This window comes from Gadus macrocephalus, chromosome 17, assembly GCF_031168955.1.
Source record: "Gadus macrocephalus chromosome 17, ASM3116895v1".
Lineage (NCBI taxonomy): Eukaryota > Metazoa > Chordata > Actinopteri > Gadiformes > Gadidae > Gadus > Gadus macrocephalus.
In genome coordinates this window covers 5,361,430-5,385,924 of record NC_082398.1, presented here as the reverse complement: position 1 = coordinate 5,385,924, position 24,495 = coordinate 5,361,430, and the positions used below count along the sequence as shown (strand labels likewise).

Here is a 24,495-nt window from a genome sequence, read left to right as displayed (position 1 = left end):
TGGAATACAAGTATTCTTACAATATTCTAGCTGACATTTTCAAAAGTGCATTCAATAATAAAGATATAACCAAAATGGTGCAAGAATCATTAGAGTGCATACAATTCAACAAATAAGCAAGTGCTACAGTATAGATAAGAGATATTAGATAGATATCATCTGAACAGATGAGTTTGGAGCCGTACCCTGCACGTAAAGGAAGTATCAGTGACTTGAGTCAGATTCAAGCAGCTAACAGAGGAGCGGTGTCGTGGTGGAGGAAGACCAGTCGGGCGGCCGGAGACATCCTGGAGGAGATGAGGGCTGCCTGCAGGCACACCGGCACCAATGGAACTACAGTAGTCTAGTCGTTGTAGCAGACGTTTTTAATCAACTTTTCTAAAAAATAAAATTAAAAAAAATACTAAAAAAAATTAGAACATTTTTATTATATCAGGTCCATTTTAATTATTACATGGTATTACCATTAGCGATACTTTACTAAGCAGCATCAAGTATTTCTAATAAGTGATCAGTGGTCTGCAGTACCACCGGTGGTCACGAAGGGGCAGTAATGTACAGCACACCAACACATGCTTTGGAGAGGGATTTATTGTTTGGCACATAAAAACAAGATCTATAAGAACCTGGGAAAACACACCATGATAGTGAGAGCAACTGTGAATGTGTGCGTGTGTGTTTTAAAATCCATTATCTTTCAGGTATTTGGCCATGTTCATGGTTTGCGGTAACAGCTGTCTCCCATGAATGCTCTTACAACCCTTCAGTAGGACAAGAGCTAGGGCGAGAGACATAGACAGAGAGAACATAGACAGAGAGAGAGAGAGAGAGAGAGATTAGAACAGTCAGGCTAACTAACATTAGACCAGTGATGTTAAGTAACATAAGACTAGCGATGTTAGACTCGTGATGTAAGACCAGTGATGCTAACTAACATTAGAGCATGGATGTAATGTAATACAAGACTAGTGACGTTAGACCAGTTATGGTAACTAACATTAGACCAGTGATGTTAAGTAGCATAAGACTAGTGATGTTAGACCAATGATGTTAAGTATCAGACTAGTGATGTTAGACCAGTGATGTTAAGCAACATCAGACTAGTGATGTTAGACCAGTGATGTCAAGTAACATTAGATTTGTGATGTGGACAAGTAACGTTAGACTAGTGATGTCAAACTAGTAATGCCAAGTAACGTGTAGCTATAAAAGTCATTTTAAGTTACATATAGTGATGTTGACCAAGATAAGGCTAGTTACATCAGACCATTGCCAAGTACAATTAGACTAGTGATGTGGACCAACATTAGACTAGTAACACAAGACAGCGGATGTCAAACTGGTGAAAGGTCCCCTGGGGGTTTCCAACCTGTTTTTGCCTTGGACACGGTGATGGCGTTGCCGTCCTTCGTCATGAGGTTCATGGCCTCGTCCTCCTTGTGGAGGTTGTCGAGGATGACGCGGCACTTCTGTCCTCCCAGCGTCAAGCCGTCGGTAAATAAAGTGCTGCGATCTGTGCTAACCAGCCTCTTCACCTCAGCCGCCTAACACACACACACACACACACACACACACAAACACAAAATAACCCATTTAAAACTCAACATTCAGAACAACATCAGGCCAGGAAGCAGCCAACCAACAGTATAACCCTAGCACAGTCTAACGGTAGTACAGTCTAACGGCAGCAGTGGGGTTCAGTCAAGAGAGACTTGCATAATCTTAAGGCCTCCTTCAACCCAGCCATGTTGGGCATGGCCACACCCAGCTGTGTGTATACCTGTATGACTGGTTTCACTGACACACACTAACTGAGCAGGGAGTATAGAGAGGAGGTGGAAAGGCAAGATAGAGGAGGGGGAGACAAGTTGAGGCAGAGCAGAGACCTGAGATTTTGGTTTTGTCACACCCCTCCGAATGTGTGTGTGTGGGCATGCTGAAGAATGCATGCCTGCAGGTGTGTAAAGTGTGACACACACACACACACACTTTATGTGTGTGTGTGTGTGTGTGTGTGTGTGTGTGTGTGTGTGTGTGTGTGTGTGTGTGATAAAAGGAAGTGAAGTTGCAGCCGCAGAGCTACTTCCTGCGTCTCGTGGCGTGTTTAAGATAATCGCCAAATAAGGAGCGAGATGCTCACAGCACAAGCGTTATTTGGTGGAGAAACACGGAAGTGCTTATACTCGGTACCGGAAGAATGGTTCCGTAGGCGCGGAGCAAAAATCGCGCTCCCCGGTTAACCGGGAGACCGAACACCCAATAGCGAAACAGCTTGGTGCGCGTGCATGTGTGTGTGTGCGCGCGTGTACCGTTATATCCTTAAAATTGGAATGCGAAGCCCATACGGCCTCGCTGTTCTCGGTGAAGCACAAGATCGCTGCGTCTTCCGTCACAGTTTTATCGGTGCCCATCAATGTGGCGATATAGTCATTCCACGACATATTGAGTGGCTGAGAGGGAGAGAAACACACACACACACACACACACACATACACACATACATACAGGAGAGACGGACAGAAAGAAACACAGAGACACAGGGAGAAATATGGGTGGGGACGGAAAACAACAAGTTTGTCAAAAGAAAAGTTGCATCAACCAACAGCTTCCTGTGAGTCAGGAAGCTGACTCACAGAGCAACACAGTGAACAGTCTTCATGAAAACATCCTCTAATCCTAAACATACATTACAGCTAGATCGATTAAGGGCGAGTGTGTCTTACCTGGGCAGGTACAGTCCTAAGGAGAGAAGTGATAAATCAGGAAGCAAGCTACCTATTTATCTCAAGACCACGCCCATAACTGCCCGGCCGCGCCCACGACTTCCTGGCCACGCCCATAACTTCCGCACTTTTTGTGTGCGTGCGTGTGTGTGTCTGTCTGTTTCTGAATCTTCCTCGACATTGGAAATGTGCATTTTGTCCAAAAAATAAAACCGAAAGGTGACATCCAATAATTGTTAGCATATTTAATAAATAATATGTGTAACATTAATCAAAAAGTATTTTTACACTATGTGTATTACAAAACGTATGGCTGTTTATATAGATATGCAATTTAGTTACATACAGGTTATATAGTTGGCTAATTTCCATTTCTCATGCACATTCAATAAAACGAATGATATATAGATCATGCCTTTCCTACGCATTGCAAGAAAACTCTGAATGTTTTCAGTATGTTTGCATCCACTTTGAACAATTCCCAACATCACCCACAGAGGGAAGAATAGAGCCCGTATGAAAGCCCCAAAATGCCATCAGTTTACTTTTCTTTTAAACCCTTGTTTAGTCGAGATTTCGACCTATTTACGTCATTATGTCGAGATCACGAAGCATTGTTTTCCTGGACCTGTGTCACATGGATAAACATATACACCTACGGTAAACGGACAACTTTTGAGTTTTGAGTAAACCTAGGTACTTGCATCATATATTATTGGTGCCGTGGTGGCTGAGTAAAGCATGCTGCCCAAAAACGATAAGATCCGATTTAGGAACGGAGTCCATTCTGTTCTGCGTGAGGATGGAAAGGGCGCTCCTTGTTCTGGGCCTTGTGTTCTCAGGGGGCAAAGTACTGCAATCAACGGATTAGAAAGAACGAACTAAATTATTGGAGGGATTTATTTGTCCCTGGAATCTCAGTCAGAGGAACAATTCAATGGCGATATAGTTGACAAGCGAATTCTGCAATTCTGCTTTCATAGTCATTCGGTGAACTCCTCTCTCTCTCTCTCTCTCTCTCTCTCTCTCTCTCTCTCTCTCTCTCTCTCTCTCTCTCTCTCTCATTCTCTCTCTCACTCGCTCTCTCTTTCTCTCTCTCACTCTCTCTCTCTCTCTCTCTCTCTCTCTCTCTCTCTCTCTCTCTCTCTCTCTCTCTCTCTCTCTCTCTCTCTCTCTCTCTCTCTCTCTCTCTCTCTCTCTCAAAACCCATCTGTACAACCTTGCCTTCCCTCCCCATTAACTACCTCTGCACTACTGCCTTTGTTATGTGTGGATGTCCGGTTTCATGTCTTTTATTTTTATTTTATTCTAATGTTGTTGTTATTTTGCCTTCATGTTTGCCCACAATGTGGACATGACGGGGGATTCGTTTAATGAGGATCAAATAATGGTACAGGAGGATGGTACGCTTTTTAACGTTCCACCCACCAAGAGAAAGCAAAAAAAAGATAATAGGAAAGGGAAAGTTACTCCTGGGCCTTCAAAGAAACAATTGAAGATGACACAGCAGGGTCAACAAATGCATCTGATAGTGAGAGGGATTTTTCAGACTCGTCTCTTCCATAAAGACTACTTCCAGATGGACAGGGGAGACAGGGTTATAGTAGATCAAGTAAGAACGTTTTTGGAAAAAACTAAAGGGAAAAGTACGGAAGAGGATTAGGGCCATACATAAATAAAAAAAATTGTTCTGACTTTAATCTCAGAATTCTGACTTTAAAGTCAGAACTGTATTTTTTTTCTTATAATAATAATAATAATAATAAATAATACATTTAATACATTTAATTTTCCTAATCGTTTGCTGTTGATTGGGATTGTGAGGAAACTAATTAGACAGAGGGGCGGTGATGGTCTTGGAGACAGAGGTATATAGGCTGAGGAAACTGGTGCGAAAGCTGCAAAAAAAAATGAGTGTTTTGGCTTTTAGTGTCTATGGGTTGGTAATAACGGTTCTGATGATTTTTCTGATGGAAAAGTGGTCTTTTATTTCCATAATCTTTGTTCAGTGAACGCATAAACCCGTTTGTTAGTTAGCAGTTAAACAAAATGCGATCTCTTTGTTTACAGTTACCAACGACCAACGTTTAAAGACTGATGATTGGGGGTTCGATTCCCTAGTGATGCAAGTTTTTTTCTTTCATTTTGGACTGCACACACATCGCGAGTGACGGATACTCGCACAATGTAGCCTACACACATCACTGTCTTTACAATTTCTAGGCAAAAGAAGTTTAAAGATTGTCAAGTGGTTAACTCTTGAATCACATGTAGGCTACTAAGACCTGATGGGTTAGTGGTCAGAGAACAACTCGATACTTTAATGAAGCTAGCTTTTTTCTTTCATATTGGACTGGATGTTTGTATGCCATTTTGCGTAACTTGTAGTTTATGATGAAGAAATGTTACTGGGGTTAAGGTTAGGGTAACAGTAAGGGTAAGACACAAAGTGTTTTTGCAACACAATATTTCTTACAATAACACAAAGTCCAAAGTTTTGATGACTCCAGTAGGAAACTTAAAATACCTAGAGAAATGCGTGAGTGCTCACAAAACATCAACAAGTCAGCAGTGTGGTACAGGGTGATAATTTCTGATATACAGTTCAAAAGCTGAAACTATTAGCCAGGAGTGGGAAAGATGCAGACGCAGACGTGGGAAGCAATAAGACACACCAACACACAGTTGCCCGTTGCAAAATGGTTCAGAGTTTAATAGAAATAGTTAGGGTTAGCTGGTATGGCGTTATCTGGTATGGCTATAGTCTAATGTTAGCTTAATCGCTAGTAATACCGGTAGTAAGTCATTTGTAGAAATATAGCTATCATCAGACTGTAGGAATGTCACCCACCCTCCATCGCCCCGGGCGAAGTGGCGTCGATTTAGAGAGTCCCATTTGAGTTCAGCATCTGGGGGAGTTGCAATACTTTTTTCGAGTTCATTTTTACCAATTTCTTTTGATTATGAAGAAGTTGTTAGGGGTCGACTCCTAAAAGTCACTGCAAAATATGAAAAGAACACGATAGTGTTTTTAAATATTTAGTCGCCAGTTTTGCAGAGAGATAGACTAGCCTGTGTTTTTAGATGAATTATCAAGCACGTTAGAAGGCTGCAACTCAACCGATTTTTTTATAATAGGCGGTGATTTTAAGTGCACCATTAGCGATTTGGACAGGAATCACATTGAACCACATCTGCAGTCAAGGAGAAATTTAAAGCGTATAGTTGAAAGCTATGATCTGGAGGATGTGTGGCGTTCTAAACACAGTAGCCTACTGAAAGAGAATATTCCTGGTCCCACTGCAGAGACAATTATTTATCACTAGCGAGGCTTGACTGTTTTTATTGTATGTCAGGCTGGCGGCTGGCCATATAATGCAGTAGGCTACCCTGCACGAGAGCTGCTAGTTAGCACATATTCGTCGGTAACAGAACTGTTACGATACGTAAACCTCCATTATAGCCTTAGCTATGTTATACCTTTGGTGTAGTTCCCCGCTTGTAAACATGTTTGTAAAAATATTGCTTTGTATTTTTTCTTAGTTACAAGCGTTGGCAAACAGCATTGTGAGGCTTGAGGCTTGATGACCCAAGACGGCTCGGCCTGCCTGCCCCAGTACAGCCGCCACCCACATCCGAACTTGTGCGGGTACAAGTGTCACGAGGACATCCAGAGAACCCTCAAGAAGATGTTACACAATAGCCGTAAGGCAAAAAACAAACCATGAAGAACTGTCACTTGCATTGCTTTCAATATCCAAAATAAATATTGTCATTTGTTTTTGTTAGATTAGCAGAAAGAATAACGTGGAATGGAAAAAGTGTTTAGTCGAAGTTTTGCAATGAAAACGCAAGAGACCTATGTTGCGCAACGTTTTAACCCAAATAATGTGAATATTAATATACATATCAATATACATACTTAAAATATTAATGATAATGATATACATCATATAATATGAAAAATACTTATAATGGTATTAATACTGTTAAAGCCATATTATAGATTTATATCACATAGATCATAATAAATTGGACAATAAGTTGAAATGGTATTGTGTTCCTGACGGAAGGAATATTTGTTTTTGATTTGAGGTGACGGTGGCCGATACTACGGGATAAATCAGGTCGACAACAGGAATGTCCTAGGCTAAACGTGGCAGAGGTATAGTCTTTTTACCACACCCCTTACTGTCCGTCCACACCAGAAGCGAATTGAGCGACCAAATCGCCGGAAGTCATTCACTTTCTATGGGCAAGAGCGACCAAAGCGACCAAAGCGACCAACGCTACCAGCGGCCAAAGTTGAGCGACCAGAGCGTCAAAAAGAAGTTGAAAACTTTTTAACTTTATGCAAATGACTATTATTCGCTTCAGCGACCAAACACTGACAGCCAATCGGAATGTAGACGCTCTTCGCTTGCGTGGATCCCAGGGAACATCGGCAGGCACTTTGGTTCCTACCTACCTTTATTCACTCACTGAACAAAATGTCGGCTGAAGTATTAATCGCGGCTGTAACTGGGCACCCGGTGTTGTACGAACCCACCCTTTTTCAGTTCAGAGATCGAAACGCCATAGTGGTTTGGATATCAAGTGATGATAAGCGGGAGAATTTATAGGCTACATCTAGAACGTTCGTATTTAAGCGGGAATCATTATAATTTGCTCTACATGCAACCAATCTAACCAACCAATCGCGTGTAGCATGCTTTAAACAAAACCGTCACATAAACAAACTAATCGACAAGACGAGGGATAAATGACAAGGGATATATCTCTTGTCTTTTATCCCTCTATTCCCCACTATTCACGGAGCCTGAGGTGAATAATTTTTAATTAAATAGTCTAGATAGATAGATAGTCAAGTCTTTATTAATACCAAACGACACAAATCGTCGGGAATCCATTTAGGTGGTTCGTCCCACACAGGACAGTAGCCTACAAGACCACACAGAACAAGTCTGACTGGACATACACACAATACATCACATTAAAACTAGACACGCGTTGATAGATAGATAGACAGAAAGACCTAGATAGACAGATATGTTCCATTATTTGCCTTGCGGAGCCAACCAGTCCTGTGCACGTATGCAAATTAGCCATGTGCGCTAACGTCTATTTGTTTTGAATGCGACGAATGAGTGCAGATCATGATTTGAAGATCCAGATCAGTGAAACATATTTCAACTACTACAGCACGCAGGGTTTTTTGTTCTCGGTTGTAATTAGCTTACATTTTAGGATTTTTATATTGGGGGGAATCACTGTCCTACTTGTTGTCGAAGCACTTTATCGAACAAGCAAAACCGTCTCGGCAATATGGCCAAGGTGTATGGGAGAGTTCAATATTTGATATGGCTGTCTATAGGGCCTACTAAACGCATACGGCTCCTTTAAATGCGTCTGCATAATTGAATTGTACGTCATGAGCGACTTGAGCGACCAAAGCGAACAGAAAAATTCGCAGCGAAAATTCGCAGCGACAAAAGTGGAACATTTGTAGTTGAACAACTGATGTTATTCATTTGCGGGGAGGAGCCATCCTTTTGTTTGTGAACTTGAGACCCAAGATCAGCCATTCAGGGGAATGGGGGCTGTAGGGATTGTCCAAACTGGTGGTCCACAACCACAGTGTTGTCAAATTCATAATCTGGAGGAAAATATGCCGTGACAAATAAAATATAATATGAATAATAATATTCATGATAGTATAAAATAAATAATTGGAATAATATACTACTTGATAGTTTAATGCAAATATTCATGATAACACATGATGACAGTATAATAATTATATTGATAATAAAATAATAATATACATGACACAAGTAAGGAACACAAGGAACGACCGATTAAAGGCTCACAACTGAATTTTATTACTCCATCCCCGCAGTAACCATAGATACGGAACTGTCCCATGACATCAGGTGAGGTCATGAGTTAATCGTTAGTAGTTTACAAAAAAATACACGGCATGATTCCTACAGCAAGGGAGTGTGCGTGCGTGCGTGCGCGTGTGAGTGTCTGTGTGAGTGAGTGTGACTCAAGAGTGAGTGTGTGAGCAGGTTAGCGCTCCAGGACGTGTTGCTTGTAGAGCTTGTTCATCTGCTCCAGGAAGATGAAGGTGAGCACCGTGTGGGGGCCCAGGCGGGCGTAGTACGGCGTGAAGCCCTTCCACAGGGAGAAGAAGCCCTCGTTGCGGATCACCTTGCCAAGCACCTCCTGCAGCAGAAACACCTTTGGTTCAGCTCCCGGGGAGAGACACAGAGAGGAAGTGTGCAGTAGCCATAGAAAGATGGGAAGACAGAGAGACAGACACACAGGCAGAGAGGCAGAGAGAGAGAGAGGCAGAGAGAGGGGCAGAGAGAGAGAGAGAGAGAGAGAGAGAGAGAGACAGAGAGAGAGAGAGAGAGAGACAGAGAGAGAGACACACACACAGGCAGAGAGAGAGAGAGAGACACACACACAGGCAGAGAGAGAGACACACACAGGCAGAGAGAGAGACACACATACACACACACACACAGGCAGAGAGAAACACATAGGCAGAGAGAGAGAGAGACACACACACACACACACAGGCAGAGAGAGAGAGACACACAGGCAGAGAGAGACACACACACACACACACACAGGCAGAGAGAGAAACACATAGGCAGAGAGAGAGAGAGAGAGACACACACACACACAGGCAGAGAGACACACAGACAGAGCGAGAGAGACACAGAGAGCGGGGAGGGACAGATAAACAGAGAGAGAGAGAGACACACACAGACGGACAGACAGAAACAGAGAAAAAGAGACACAGACAGACAGACACAGACAGAGAATGAGAGACACACAGGCAGAGAGAGAGAGTGACAGACAGAGAAAGAGAGTGACACAGACAGAGAAAGAGAGACACAGGCAGAGAGAGAGAGTGACACAAAGAGAGAAAGAGAGACACATGCCGAAACACGGATGCAGATGGACACAGAGACTCACCAAACCATTCTTATACTCTGGCTTTCCATCGATCATCCTCATACTCTGAATCCTGAGAGACAGGGACAGAGGGACAGAGACATAATTGTTTTATTTAGCCTACTCTCCAGGTTTGCCGTGATTGGCTAACGATTAAGGGTTGTCACTAGCTGTACTGTGATTGGGTGAGGTATACATGGCGGCCTCTAGCTGTGCTGTGATAGGTGGAGGTTTACCTGGTCTTGACGATGTCGACAGGCATGGAGGCAGCTGTGGTCACTAAACCGCTGATCATACTGGCGCAGAAATGACACAAAATATCATCACCAAAATAACCTGGAGAGAGACACCATTGGAGACAGATAATTAGATAGATAAACGTCCAAACATCATCACCAAAATAACCTGAAAAGAGACAGTGAGTCTGCGCGCGTGTGTGTGTGTGCGCGTGTCTGTGTGCGTGCGAGGGTGTGCGTGTCTGCGCGTGTGTGTGTGCGCGCGTGCGTGTGTGTGTGCGTGCGTGTGCGTGTACCTGAGTCTAGCAGACCCTGTTTGGTTTGAGAGTAGGAGGCCAGTTGAGCAGCATTCACCACTACCGCCCTGGCCATGGTGGGAACACAGCCCTACAACACACGGTATACATTATATAAACACACACACACACACACACACACACACACACACACACACACACACACACACACACACACACACACACACACACACACAACACATGGTATACATTATATAAACACACACAGCCCTACAACACATGGTATACATTATATAAACACACACAGCCCTACAACACATGGTATACATTATATAAACACACGGTATACATTATATAAACACACACACTATAAGAGGTTAGGCACACATAGTCTCTTAACCTAGAGAGAGAGGAGTCATCAAATGCATGTGTTTAACCTAAGGCGAGAGAGGATTCCTTTATGGTTACGGTTAAGGGTTAAAAGGCATTTACCCTCCATAGAGTGGTGACTCCCTCCTCCTTGGTGATCCGGGCCAAGGCGTTGAAGACGTTACTGTACCCTCTCTTCTGGTCTGCAGGGAGACTAGACACACACACACAGACACAGACACACACGTGAGCAGTGTTTTTGTGAAGATTTGTAGTATGTAGGGTTTTATAGTGTACGTGTTCTTAGAGCTTTGAAGTTTGTGGCGTCTGAGTGTACTTTGTAGTTCCGTGTGTGTGAAGTCTTGTAGCGTGTGTGTGTTGTTCATAGTGCGTGTGTGTGTGGCCCACCGTCCGTCGGCAGTCATGCGGATCAGCGCCACCTCAGCCGGCGTCCCGACGAAGGCACCGATCGCCCCCGCGGTCATACCGATCAGGGCCTGGAGGGAGACACAGCTCAGGTGTGTGTGTGTGTGTGTGTGTGTGTGTGTGTGTGTGTGTGTGTGTGTGTGTGTGTGTGTGTGTGTGTGTGTGTGTGTGTGTGTGTGTGTGTGTGTGTGTGTGTGTGTGTGTGTGTGTGTGTGTGTGTGTACCTTCATGATGAAGCTGGGTGGAGTACCATCTGGTCTGGTCATCTTCTCAAAGAGGATGGTGTAGATCCCTAACCTGGTGGTGGTGTAGGTGGCCTGACGTAGCAGCCCTGCGGACAAGCTGCACACACAAACACAAAGATAAAATATATTTGCAAGCGGTGATTAACGGGGTCCGAGCAAAATTAAAAGTCAAGAACACACTAGTGGAAGATATAAATATAACACATAATTGTCATATTTAAGGAAAGGTGTTCCATTTCTAAACCTTAACTGCAGCCTCATTCACGTTAAAATGTCACACAACATCCAGAAAACTCCAAGCACACATTTCTCAAGAGAATTAAGGGCTTTCTTCAAAGCCTGAAAAATCTTTGAAATTCTGGGGAAATTAAACATTTGTAGTCAAGAAATATAAATTTAATTATGAAGGAAAAATGGTTAACGAAGAAGTTTCCCCTTAATGCCATACTGTGTCTTGGCAATATGGCAACTGCTCCAAATTTATTGGCCAATATTTCTCAAATGGAACTAAGTAAAACAAATTCTGTTAGATGATTTTTATGAGGCTTGCTCTAAAGATTCTATGTGGTGATTTTTTTTATTTTTTTTGTCTGATCCCAGAGATTAATATTCTGAAAGAATTTTTAGTCCAGGTCAATGTGGTGAGGAGAAATAAACCTAATTAACAATTTTTTACAATAGCGCCACATTTGGGTGCAGTATCACAAATTATTTATGGGTAGGTTTATGGGTAGAGGGGGTAACCATACCTGAACATTTCAAGAGTTTTCAACTATAGGCTGCACTTTGACTTTTACAGAATTCGAGAAAAAAAAAAAAACGTTACAGAAACAATAGGGGCCAAGCAGCTTCGCTGCTCCCTAACAACAATCGTAGCATGGAGCTAGCCTGTAGCAAGCATGTAGCTAATATATAGAATTATGGAAGATCTACCTGGTATGTAGCTTGTATCTAGTAAGTAGTATGTAGCTTCTATCTAGCAGGTATGTATCATGTAGCTTGTTTATCGCATGGATTCAACATGTAGTTGGCATGTAGATCTCCCCCAGCCCCTCAGTCTTCAGGATGGAGGCCAGAAAGTGTAAGCTAGTGTGGCACATAGATTGTCTAACATGTTGCTAGAAGGTAGCATGTTATCCTACCCGGTGTAGATACCCCCAACCCCCTCGTTCTTCAGGATGGAGACCAGAGCGTGGAAGCTGGTCTTGTATTCTCTGGCTTTGGAACCCTGGCCACTGAGCTGCATCCGGTTCTTCACCAGGTCCAGAGGCTGAACGAACACTGTAGCTCCCATCCTACAAGATACACAGTATTAATCAAACTACAATACACACACATTACTAGTACACACAGTACTAGTACACAGAGTATTATACACACTCAACGCACACATTATTATAAACAATAAGCCAAAAACATTTAGTGTGTGTGTGTGTGTGTGTGTGTGTGTGTGTGTGTGTGTGTTAATCCGGTAAGGCGACATTCACATTCTCCCAGGGCTCGTGAGGGAACGCCCTCAGGGGTCATGGCATTTAGGGGCGCAGACGTCAATCATGACACAACTAAGACAGGGGAACGACCTCCCCCTTATCAATACTCTCCTTATCAATAGCGTGTTCTAGCCTGTTCTAGATAGCAGCAGCGACCACTTGTCTGGCTTCCCTGTGGGACATTTGCCTCTGTGTCCCACGGTGATGTGGACACAGTCCCGGTGTCAAACTTCCAACCAACGGCCGATGAATGCTGCAGCTGTCACCAACATGCATACACACACAGAAGCAAACACTTGCAGCGACAAACGCGCCGTCAAGCAAGTGTAACCGTGACCGCTGTCATGTTATCCGCAACCTACCCAGCTAGCCCCCCGAACAGGAACTTGATTGCCTTCGGAGAGGTCTTGGGTTTGGTGTCCGCCATTCTACCGCGCTGCTGGTCCCCCAGGTGCCGCTTCGAAATGCCGTCTCTCCGGGCAAAGGTTCAACCACAACGGCCTGTCTTGTCTCGGAGCGGTGTTTTTTTTATAGAGCGGAAGCTAACGGGGCAAGGTGACTCCGAACCCCGTCGCATCGTCCGGCGTCACGGAGAAGGTTGACCAACCGGGAGGAGGCATGGCAGAGAAACCAATCCCAAGCCTTGCTGTCCCCTGATTGGTTATCAGTAGATCCAATGAGAACGCAGAGAAGTGAACGTCAACGATTGATACTGAAAACATTTTTATTTTATTTTTTTGGTGTCGAGCAGACATAACACCAACACTTATTATCATTATAAATAATACAATACATTATTCATAACGTTTTGTATACGTAATATGCATTTGGTAAATTACCTGGAAACACTAAGAACGCTGCACTCTGTTTCTCATCCTCCTTCAGACAAAAAAAACAACTAACTGGAGTATAGTACATCAGTACCGCCTAGCTGACCAGTACAACCACAGTCGGCTACTGGTTATACTGGGAGCTGCCTAATACAACCAGTCTTCTAATGGTTATACTATAAGCTTCCCAGTACAACCACTGGTTCTACTCTGAGCTGCCCAGTACAACCATCTGCTACTGGTTACACCGTGAGCTGAGCAGTAAAACCACTGCTATACAACCAGTCTGCTACTGGTTAAAAGTGACGGTTTTTAACCAGAACAATATATTGGTAAATTGCTTGATACTATTAACAATGTTCTTGGAGATCTGTGAGTGTATGAAAGGAAATATAAACATACAAATTCATTCATACACGCAAGTATCAAGTCACATTTATTTAATATCCTTAACACAAAAGTTAGGTAGGTGTGTATGTATGTATAGTGTGCATGTTAAGCAGCGTTAGGGTTGGTGTAGGGTAAGCGTGTGTGTGCTAAGCCGCTCTAGGGTTGAAGTAGGGCAGGTTCTTGATGAAGGTGTCGAGGCGGGCGGAGAAGAGGTCGCTCTGCAGGGGGTCTCCCAGAGAACACAGAGGGTTCTTCACTATGTAGTCCACATAGAGCTGGGGGGGGGGGGGGGGGGAAGAGAGAGAGAGAGAGAGAGAGAGAGAGAGAGAGAGAGAGAGAGAGAGAATCACTAACAAGTTACAACACATTGAGCTGCAGAGAGGGAGATTATTAATAGCAACACAGAACTATAAAGAGAGACTGTGTGTGTGTGTGTGTGTGTGTGTGTGTGTGTGTGTGTGTGTGTGTGTGTGTGTGTGTGTGTGTGTGTGTGTGTGTGTGTGTGTGTGTGTGTGTGTGTGTGTGTGTGTGTGTGTGTGTGTGTACCGTGCTGTATATCTGGTGCAGCGTTTCCCTTGCGTTGGGAACAGACAGGTCAGTGTTCATGATGAACTTGAGGCCTGTTGGCGTCTCATAGAAGTGCAGTTTATACCGGCTGGTCTGAAAGCACTGGAACCCTTCCCTCCTGACCGTTACTAAGGAAACCACACACTGAGGACATCTCTTCTGACTGTTAGTAAGGAAACCACAAACACATCCCTCCTGACTGTTACTAAGGAAACAACACATCCCTCCTGACGTTACTAAGGGAACCAAACGTCCCTCCTGACGTTACTAAGGGAACCAAACGTCCCTCCTCCAAACGTCCCTCCTGACGTTACTAAGGGAAACAAACGTCCCTCCTGACGTTACTAAGGGAAACAAACGTCCCTCCTGACGTTACTAAGGAAACCACACGCTAGAAGAACATTGTTACACTAGAACAACACATACATACAAGAACACACCAGAACTTAGCCCACTAGAACCTTGCTTGTAGCAGTAGCAGAGTGCAGGATACACTAAATCAAAGGAAGAGGATACATATCCAGAGGAGACATCTTGCTGACGAAGGAACGGATGGAAAACAGCATCCCATACATCAGTTTAAACTCCTGGTAGAGAGACATAAAGAAAGACAGAGAGAGAGAGAATTCACTGGGGTAACCTATAATAGTTTTGCTGCCAGAAGCAACCACAGCGTAAATTATTGTCGTTTAGAAGTGGCCTTATCTATTATTAATAGATTAGGTAAAAAGTATTATATAGAAAGGGGGCGGGGGGATACTATATCTAATCATTTGTTTTTGAGTATGACTTTGAATTCAACACTGGTTCAAAATCAATGTAACTCTGTTTGAGCATGGTTCAATTAAAATATTCATGACATGAATGATATTCTATAGAGTGCATTCACTTAGCGGCCATATCGGTTGGTTCAGTGGGGAACTTTCTTGAATCTTTGGAATCCATGAAAACTTACAACATAACAACTTTTAGTTCTGCATTCTATTTCCCCACTCATGCATTTAAAAAGGCATTTCGATTGAGATTTCATGTTATGTGGGTTTCCCCAGATTCAAGGTTTTACCATTGAACCAACCGACATGAGCACTCCTTGTCACGCCATCCGCTGGATGAAATACCAAAATGAAATCATTCCACATTGTACGTACATTAATTGTTAAATATCTAAAAAATATTGAAATTAGGGAAATGATTTAACATACATAAATTATTTCCACAGCACCATTATTCCTCCATACTGGTAAAGCCAACTACAAACCTCTTGTTTGGATATCCCAGCCTGCTTCTTACGGTTCCATTCGCTGTAGTGAAGACACGCCCCGTTGCGGTCGAATATGTACAGGTTATGAACAGTCATCTGAAACATGAGATCCAAAAAGAAGAAGTGTGGGAACAGCTGAGGTAGAACAAAATAGAAATCAAGACAGAAAACACATTCGTGTTTTAATATGGTTGTAGCAGGGACAGCTGGCTAATAGAGAGTGCCCCCTGGTGGGCATGTTTTGAGATTTATTTTGTTTTTAGGACCTTCTAAATTTTAGACGGTCCGCGAGCCAGTTGAGAAAGAAATACATACTATTAAACATTAGTGTTTTTCAAATATGGAAGTAACTTGAGAAAAGATTTAGCATTTTTTTTATGCAGTTTTGCTGCCTAACCAGTATTTTAACCCTTCAGAAGGATTTATATCGAAATTAGAAGATAAAATTAACATACCGAGATATAATACCATTACCGTCTATGCCTCAAATCATACGGCAATGTACATTTTAGTCTATGCCGTACAGCCCTAATACAACCCTTATTGTATGAGTTGTATAACGAGCGATTTTGTATATGACACACATACTGTGGTGTAATTCCAATGTGTCCGAGAAGCTTCACCTTCTCTTGGACGGAGACATTAAAATCAACTTCTGCCAGGACGAAGCTCCTAATATAAAAACACACCTCGCAGCACAGTCAGGCAGCTTCCCGAATCAGGGGCCTCAAAAATCCATGATGTATAGGGCCCCAAAACGCTAGAAACGGCCCTGTTTGTCACCATGAGCATGTTTCTACCAATAAGTCTTTGAAGGGTTCGCCATGACTTTAAGGCCATTGAATACAATCAGATCATACATATAGTTTCATGTATACGTCAATCCATGGAGGGAATTGCATCTAACGTCCTCAGAGGAATACATACAGGAGACATACAGGACCTGTTTATACAGGACTGTATGAACAGTGGTGTACAGTGAAACATCGTCGACTTACAATTGTTCGTATAGATAATCTACAATACATTTGTTCGATCGACAAGGCAATGGTAATAATGTGTCTATTAACATCTTAATGGCATTTTAGGATCATCTTAAGAGTGTTTACCTCGAACTTCCTGGTCCCGACTCCCGAGGATGCTCTGTCAGGACCCCGCAGCAAGTCAGCTGACCGCTAGGGTGCCTGCCACAAATCATTAGCTTATGTTGAAACTCAATGGGTCATGTCTATGATGCTGCCCTTGATGGAATTACAATTTTGTATACAGTCTACATGTTATCATGTTACAAGTAGTTAAGGCATTATATTTTATACACACTTTTTATGGCATAGGGATAGTAGTAGGTATGACAATGTTAAACAGTCCATGATATAATGACAGAGGATAAGCCACCGCCAGAAGAGGGCGCCACTGCTACAGACTGGCTTCATGTAGCGTATATATGTGTGTGGGGTGTCCTTATAATAAATACCATAAAATAGGTTACTACTGGTTATTGATCGATATTTCATTAGTGTCATATCATCTGAAATATAAATTAGGTTAGTACGTCCTATTCTGTTAGATTTTGAGTTCGTTAGTATCACATATTATAAATTGCAGACACACTAATTGGTAATAAATGTTAATAACGTATATTCTAAACTTATAAAGTGAGTGTATTGTTTTTCAGGTTGCATTTCACACTACCACTAACCACGAACACACAAAGCGTTTCTGTCCCAGTTCTTGACGTACTTTGTCCGGTGTTTGTACGTACAATTCTGTACGTGGGTTTGTACGTAAACTTCGGTATTCATAGCATGTCTCACGCAAGTCTCGCTCCCTACGCTAAGAAAAACCTAAACTAAGATGGCGGCAGCAGCAACTATGATGTTCGGCCAGGAGCAAATGGTCTCCTCTAATAACGACATGGCTCCGGACTGGACCAGCAAGGAAGTCAGCACTGGGGTGAGTTACCTTCCCGGTGGAGCCGGTCTGCACCGGGGCTCAGACCGGGACTCAGGGGTTTAGAGGCTCTCTTAACCGCTGAATGAGACAGCACTTCTACTCAAGAGCTAGCCTGAGCTAGCTTTGCTAACCTGAGCAAGCTGGGCGAGACTTTAAGTTGACTGATCTGGACTCAAAGTAGCCAGTACTCCACATAGAGAATACTGCACACAAACTGTACTGCAAAAGAGATTACTTAATAGGGTATTGCAGTCTTACTACAGTACAACTACAGTAGTAGCAGTGCGAGGGTGATGGTATGTTTTGGGTCTAACCAGGCTAGATGGAGAGCAGACAGATAGAAGACATGTTTAATTGGTTTGATTTCAGTGAAAACCTAGAACACCAACCCCGAGGAAATAAGGGTTGAAACATTACAACTAACTGCATATCAATAATTATCCCAATAACAAATAATATATTATTGGGAAATGCAACCATTTACATGAGCTCATCTTGTACGAAGTATGAGGAAGATGAATGTTTGTGTTGGAGGATGGTGTGTTAAAGATTCATGTGTTTATCATAAAATGAGTATCAATGTATAATGACGTTTGGTTTTCTGTCAGACCACTATCATGGCTGTGGAGTATGATGGAGGCGTAGTGGTCGGAGCCGACTCACGTACTACGACAGGGTGAGTGAAACACACTGTACTCCAGTACTCCCTACACACACACACTGTTATTCTCCCTCTATTTCCTAACAAACAGTACAACACTACACACACTACCCTTCACCCTAGTCCCCAGAAACGCTACAACACTCTCACTTTAACCTTCACACTAGGCCTCACAAACAGACATTGGAATTGGATTGTCAGTTTATATATTTCTTGAAAGAAAGTACAACTTTGGCTGGAATTATAGACTGACGCTGTTCATTGTGTGACATTCATTCTCTAAGTCCTTTAACACAAGGCCAATCGCAAATAAACACTAGAAAAATTATTGGATAAACAAAATCACATCAATCAACTATTTACATTAGTTATGACGCAAACATGGATGTGATATGACATGTTCACACCAATGAAGTTGTTCTGTCTCATGTGTATTTAGAGTGTTCTTTAATACATCCGTGGTATTGAGACAAAGGCTTTTGAGGTTGTTTCCCTGTTGAATAATGAATAAAGTAGGCTACACCTGTTTTGGAGATAAAACAAAACTGTTGCGATACAACGGTCCACCGTTGTGTTGTCAAAAGCCACCTATATTATTAACGAAATGCAGTGCAAGTAAACATTGGCTTGTAGCAATGAACACAGATTTATCTTTCTTTCTCTCTCGCCCTCTCTCTCAATTTCTCTCGCTATCGTTCCCAGGGCGTACATCGCTAACAGAGTGACTGATAAGCTGACTCCTATCCACGACCGCATCTTCTGCTGCAGGTGAGAAAAGCCATTGAAAATGTGTTTGTTAAAGGGGACATATAATGAAACAACACTTTTCCTGGGATTTGGGGTGTTGTTTTGGGTCTCTGGTGCTCCAACACGCATATAATCTTTGAAAAAAGTCTGTACATGATTATTTGAGTGAGATATGAATTGCTGAGGGTACCCCGCCTACAGTTACCAAACAAGCGAGTCAGTTTCGGCGCCCCCCCCCCCTAAGTAGGAAGGGGGCACACTTGAATATTACCTCACACTTCCCCGGCCCCCTCCAATCAGAGCATAGCTAAGATTTTGTGGACGAGCAGCTCCGGCGGGGGGGACACTCGGCGGCAGCCCAGCTCCGGGAGTACAATCCCTTTCTCCGCCGAGCTATACTTTTGTTGTATATTACAATATTTTTATTACATTTTTGGCCGTCATAGTTAAGGTGGCAGGCATGTGTTGCTTAGGCGGCCTAAGTGGTAAAGTGCTGCGGGAAACCCGATATTATTTGAATGATTACAACTACATTATGGACCATTATGCAGGAGTGCTTGAGGTTGTGATGATGATGAAGGTTGTGTATGTTTTAAGGTCTGGATCAGCTGCTGACACCCAGGCCATCGCTGATATGGTCACCTACCAGCTGGGCTTCCACAGGTACACACACACACACGCACACGCACATGCGCGCGCACACGCACACGCACGCACGCACACACACACACACACACACACACAGTGTTGTACGTCTTGAGCTGTTCCATTTGACAGTGTTTCTGTTGCCTCAGCATTGAGCTGGACGAGCTGCCAAAGGTGGAGACCGCTGCCAACCTGTTCAAAGCTAGCTGCTACCGCTACCGAGAGGAGCTAACAGCCGGCATCATTGTGGCCGGATGGGACAAGAGGCGCGGTGGACAGGTGGCTAGCATGACGCAGACACAAACTACAGCTACAGATGCCCTACAAACGCACTGCTAAGGATGCAAAACAAACAAACAGACATGACACACTAACAATCGCACGCTAATGCAAACGTGCCAACAAATGCACGCTGCTACAGATGCTCACAAACACACTTTTATACATGCCCACACATAATATGAAGCTAAACAATATAATTGTGTGTGTGTGCAGGTGTACTCTGTGCCTATTGGAGGCATGTGTGTGAGGCAGCAGGTGTCTATCGGAGGCAGCGGCAGCTCCTACATCTACGGCTTCATGGACGCCAACTACAAGCCTGGGATGACCAAAGAACAGTGCATGGAGTTGGTCACCAATGGTAAATAACTCACTGGATACACCAACAGGTTCTGGAGCTGGTCAGTGGTCACTAATGGTAAATAACTCACTAGATACACTAACAGGTTCTGGAGCTGGTCAGTGGTCACTAATGGTAAATAACTCACTAGATACACTAACAGGTTCTGGAGCTGGTCAGTGGTCACTAATGGTAAATAACTCACTGGATACACTAACAGGTTCTGGAGCTGGTCAGTGGTCACTAATGGTAAATAACTCACTGGATACACTAACAGGTTCTGGAGCTGGTCAGTGGTCACTAATGGTAAATAACTCACTGGATACACTAACAGGTTCTGGAGCTGGTCAGTGGTCACTAATGGTAAATAACTCACTAGATACACTAACAGGTTCTGGAGCTGGTCAGTGGTCACTAATGGTAAATAACTCACTGGATACACTAACAGGTTCTGGAGCTGGTCAGTGGTCACTAATGGTAAATAACTCACTGGATACACTAACAGGTTCTGGAGCTGGTCAGTGGTCACTAATGGTAAATAACTCACTGGATACACTAACAGGTTCTGGAGCTGGTCAGTGGTCACTAATGGTAAATAACTCACTAGATACACTGCTAACAGGTTATTGAGCTGGTCACTAATGGTAGATGACTCACTAGATACACTGATAACTAGCAATGTCTGAAGCTGTTCAGTAATGGGGACTGACCAAACCGCAGGATTGTATGTACAGAATGTGTGTGTGGGTCTTCAAATCGCAGTGTGATTGAAGTGTGTGATTGATGTGTGTGTGTGTGTGTGTGTTCCAGCGGTCAGCCTGGCGATGGAGCGTGATGGATCCAGTGGGGGCGTGGTCAGACTGGCGGCCATCTCTGAGAGCGGAGTGGAGCGCCGTGTCGTCCTGGGCGGCCAGCTGCCCAAGTTCTTCACACACTGAACACACCAACACACTCGCATGCACACACACCCATCATACACACACACACACACACACACACACCTCCTAGAGGACTTCTGGTTCCAGGTTGAATGATTTGTACTAAATAATAAAAACTGTTTTGTTGACGCAGTTGTGTTCCTTCAGTGTACGCCAGTTCTTATTAAGTAGGCATTAGATGACATACTGTCCTGTAGCAGCGACTCAGAAAGACTCTGCTGGTAATACAAAATTTCATTGTTGCTCAAGATTGGACAAGATCCATAATACGACTTATTTTGAAGTTGATGTGAAATTTACTTGAAGTAGTCGTATACAACATCGCTCATTATAGCCTACACAACGACGGTGTTAAAGAAGCATCAAAAAGTTGCTATTGGTCGTAACCATGGGGATAACACGCCCTCTTCTCCTTACTAGAACTGTCACCCCAAAACATTTGGATTCCAGCTAAAACAGTGGGATGACTTGAGATGTAACGTTTTTTTATTTAATTCCCCCCCCCACACACACACACACACACAATGCTTTATGTATTAGTTTTCAAACAAATAAAAAAAATTAAAGTCAAGCATGACCTCAGAGCAATTAGTTGCAGAGGTAATTCTGCTGGTTAACGCTCTGTAGCCACAGGTTTGAGTCCCGAACATACGGCCAATAAGAAGGGTTTACCCACAAAAGGTTAACTTTAAGGGAAACCTATTTCTTTATAATGTGATTTGTAATGTCCAGTATAACCTTCGAGAAAAGGATCCCAGGCGTCTTGATAGTGCAGTGGTCAGGTATGGTGGTTAACACGAGGTAGGCCTACAGGTTTGTCACCACATGGCCAGCTAAAAAAAAAAGTATAAAAAAATTGACCAATTCGATTTTTTTTTTTTTTTTTTGGACCGATCAGATCGTCCGGTATGATTAAGATGGTCTGATGGGGTCCAGTTTATAGTTGGGTGGGTGGTCGTCTCGTTTGTCAAACATCTTGGGATTCAACAGGAACCAGGAAGGCACACATCCAACCCCTTTTACCCTCGCCTGTCCCTCACCGGTGATTGACACTCCCTTCCTGTCTCATCAATTAGACCGCAACACTTAAAGCTCAATGAAGTCAGATATAGCATACAGTTGAATAGTAGAATGCATTTTTAATACACTTAAAACACGGACACATCGTAGGGCTTATGACACGTACGGAAGGTCACGGAAGAGCTGCCGACATCACTCCGCCGGAGCACCGTCCGAGGGCATGGCCGCGCCCCAAGGCATGTTGGGTAGATAATGAGTGAGCCACTCCCCCCAGCTGCTCCTGACGGCCCCTGTGCCCGGAGTCACCGCCCAGCCCCCCACCACCCAGTCCCTCGCCGCACCCTCCCCTCCCTCCCTCTCCTCCCTCAGCACGACGCTGTAGCGAGCCCCGAGCACCCCCCCACCCGCCCCCCCACCCGCCGCCCCGGCCAGCCGACACGCTATCTCTTCCTGCCTGCTGAACAGACGGAAAGACTCCTCTCTGGACACGCTCTCCTCCTCTCCTCCTCCTCCTCCTCCTCCTCCTCCTCCTCCTCCTCTTCCCTTCCTCTCCCCCTCATCCCTCCGTCCCACCCCCCCGAGACCGGCTGGCCGCAGGACGATAAGAGTACTCTCTCCCGCCCCTCCCTGCCACTCCTCCCGGTCTCTCTCCCCCGCCCTCTCTCTCACTCCTCCTTGTCCCGCCTTCTCTCCTCCTCTCGCTCCCTCCCCCTCTCTCTCTCCCTGAGTGGGCTCCACCCCTCTAGAGACAAACAGGACCGAGCGGTAGAGTGCGGTCCCTCCTCCTCCTCCTCCTCCTCCTCCTCCTCCTCCTCTCTCCTCTTCAACCCTCCTTCCCTTCCGGCAGCTCATCATCCTCAGCGACTCCAGCCTTCGTCCCCCCCCTCCCCTCTTCTCCCTCGGTGCGTCTCTGAGGGGGGCTCCGTGCGCCCGGCGGCACCACAGGACCAGCCACGCCGTGGACAGCGCCGTGCACGCCAGCGACAGCGCGCACAGCAACACGCACCCCGCAAACAGCCAGGCGCAGTACGCACGCACGCCGCCACCGCCGCCGCCGCCGCCGCCGCCGCCGCGGCGTCTGGCCCCCGGCTGGAACCCTCCGCCCTCGGTCGGCACGGCGGCCGCCGCCACGGTGGTGTTGGGCGTCGGGGTGGTCGTCGATGTGGCGATACCACTGGAACTACCGACGGCAGCCGCGGGATACTCTGTGCTGCTCACCCATCGGAGGAGCAGAGTAGGAGCAGGTGGAGTAGTAGAAGCAGTAGTAATAGCAGTAGTAGTAGTAGGAGCAGTGGTAGTAGTAGGAGCAGTGGTAGGAGCAGTGGTAGTAGTAGTAGGAGCATCAGTAGTAGTAGTAGGATCAGTAGTAGTAGTAGTAGTAGGAGCATCAGTAGTAGTAGGATCAGTAGTAGTAGGAGCAGTGGTGGTAGTAGTAGTAGGAGCAGTAGCAGTAGTAGTAGGAGCAGTGGTAGTAGTAGCAGTAGTAGTAGTAGTAGGAGCAGCGGTAGTAGGGGGGGCAGTAAGGGCAGTAGTAATAATAGGGGGGCAGAGGTCCTCAGCCTTCAGGTCAATCACAGGTCTCCCCTGCAGCCTCCCAGGAGAGTGACACACCTGCACACACAGCCAATAGAATCACTGCACACACACAGTAGTCACTCTGACACAGCCAAGAGAGCCACTATCACACACCTGCACAAAGCCGACATAATCACTCCTGGGTTCCGGACGTAAACATTAAAAAAGAGGGTTCTATCAGCCAATAGGAGTAGCTGGTGGATTCTAACTCCGGTCAATGCGTATGAAGTATACCCACCACACTCTTTGGCCTTGAGTTGAAGACTGTCCCGTTTCTCACATACACCGAGGTTTCGAATTCTAGAAGGTAATCGTGCAGGTAGCCAAGGGCACAGGAGCAGTGCCACGGATTGGCCGAGAGGAACAGATAGGGGATTCCCATATCCTGTACGCTGAACCAGTCACCTGGAATCGCCTGGATCTGGAGGAAACACCTGGTCAGGAGTTGCATGCAGTGTGTGTGTCTGTGCGTGTGCATGTGTTTTTGTGTGTGCGTGTGTCTGTGTCTGTCTGTGTGCGGATGTGTGTGTGCGTGTGCGTGTGCGTGCGTGCGTGTGTGTGCGTGTGTGTGTGT

At 44.6% G+C, this 24,495-nt stretch overlaps 4 protein-coding genes across 5 annotated transcripts; 1 reads left to right on the top strand and 3 right to left on the bottom strand.

The window, feature by feature from the left end:
* Positions 1–573: 573 nt before the first annotated feature.
* pfn1 (profilin 1) lies at positions 574–2,487 on the bottom strand. The gene is made up of 3 exons (XM_060077236.1): positions 2,310–2,487; positions 1,370–1,544; positions 574–778 (listed from the first exon to the last, which is right to left on the bottom strand). Exons 1-3 carry the CDS (start codon positions 2,439–2,441, stop codon positions 681–683), a joined length of 405 nt encoding a protein of 134 aa, XP_059933219.1. The 5' UTR covers positions 2,442–2,487; the 3' UTR covers positions 574–680.
* A 6,094-nt stretch (positions 2,488–8,581) lies between these two features.
* slc25a11 (solute carrier family 25 member 11) lies at positions 8,582–13,324 on the bottom strand. The gene is made up of 9 exons (XM_060077202.1): positions 13,078–13,324; positions 12,368–12,520; positions 11,205–11,322; positions 10,963–11,051; positions 10,678–10,768; positions 10,225–10,315; positions 9,929–10,028; positions 9,714–9,765; positions 8,582–8,951 (listed from the first exon to the last, which is right to left on the bottom strand). The coding sequence occupies exons 1-9, from the start codon at positions 13,140–13,142 to the stop codon at positions 8,796–8,798; spliced, it is 915 nt and encodes a 304-aa protein (XP_059933185.1). The 5' UTR covers positions 13,143–13,324; the 3' UTR covers positions 8,582–8,795.
* Positions 13,325–13,968: 644 nt separating this feature from the next.
* Positions 13,969–16,956, bottom strand: trappc1 (trafficking protein particle complex subunit 1). Of its 2 annotated transcripts, XM_060077235.1 has the most exons (5): positions 16,873–16,956; positions 15,761–15,859; positions 15,019–15,089; positions 14,482–14,620; positions 13,969–14,210 (listed from the first exon to the last, which is right to left on the bottom strand). In XM_060077235.1, the coding sequence occupies exons 2-5, from the start codon at positions 15,857–15,859 to the stop codon at positions 14,082–14,084; spliced, it is 438 nt and encodes a 145-aa protein (XP_059933218.1). In that variant the 5' UTR covers positions 16,873–16,956; the 3' UTR covers positions 13,969–14,081. The 2 variants fall into 2 exon arrangements, with proteins under 2 accessions (XP_059933218.1, XP_059933217.1); XM_060077234.1 differs by lacking the exon at positions 16,873–16,956 and having other exon boundaries at positions 15,761–15,868.
* A 599-nt stretch (positions 16,957–17,555) lies between these two features.
* On the top strand, positions 17,556–21,454 carry psmb6 (proteasome 20S subunit beta 6). Its single transcript, XM_060077225.1, has 7 exons — positions 17,556–17,716; positions 18,325–18,392; positions 19,080–19,145; positions 19,722–19,787; positions 19,919–20,048; positions 20,265–20,409; positions 21,199–21,454. The coding sequence occupies exons 1-7, from the start codon at positions 17,618–17,620 to the stop codon at positions 21,324–21,326; spliced, it is 702 nt and encodes a 233-aa protein (XP_059933208.1). The 5' UTR covers positions 17,556–17,617; the 3' UTR covers positions 21,327–21,454.
* The last annotated feature ends 3,041 nt before the right edge of the window (positions 21,455–24,495 follow it).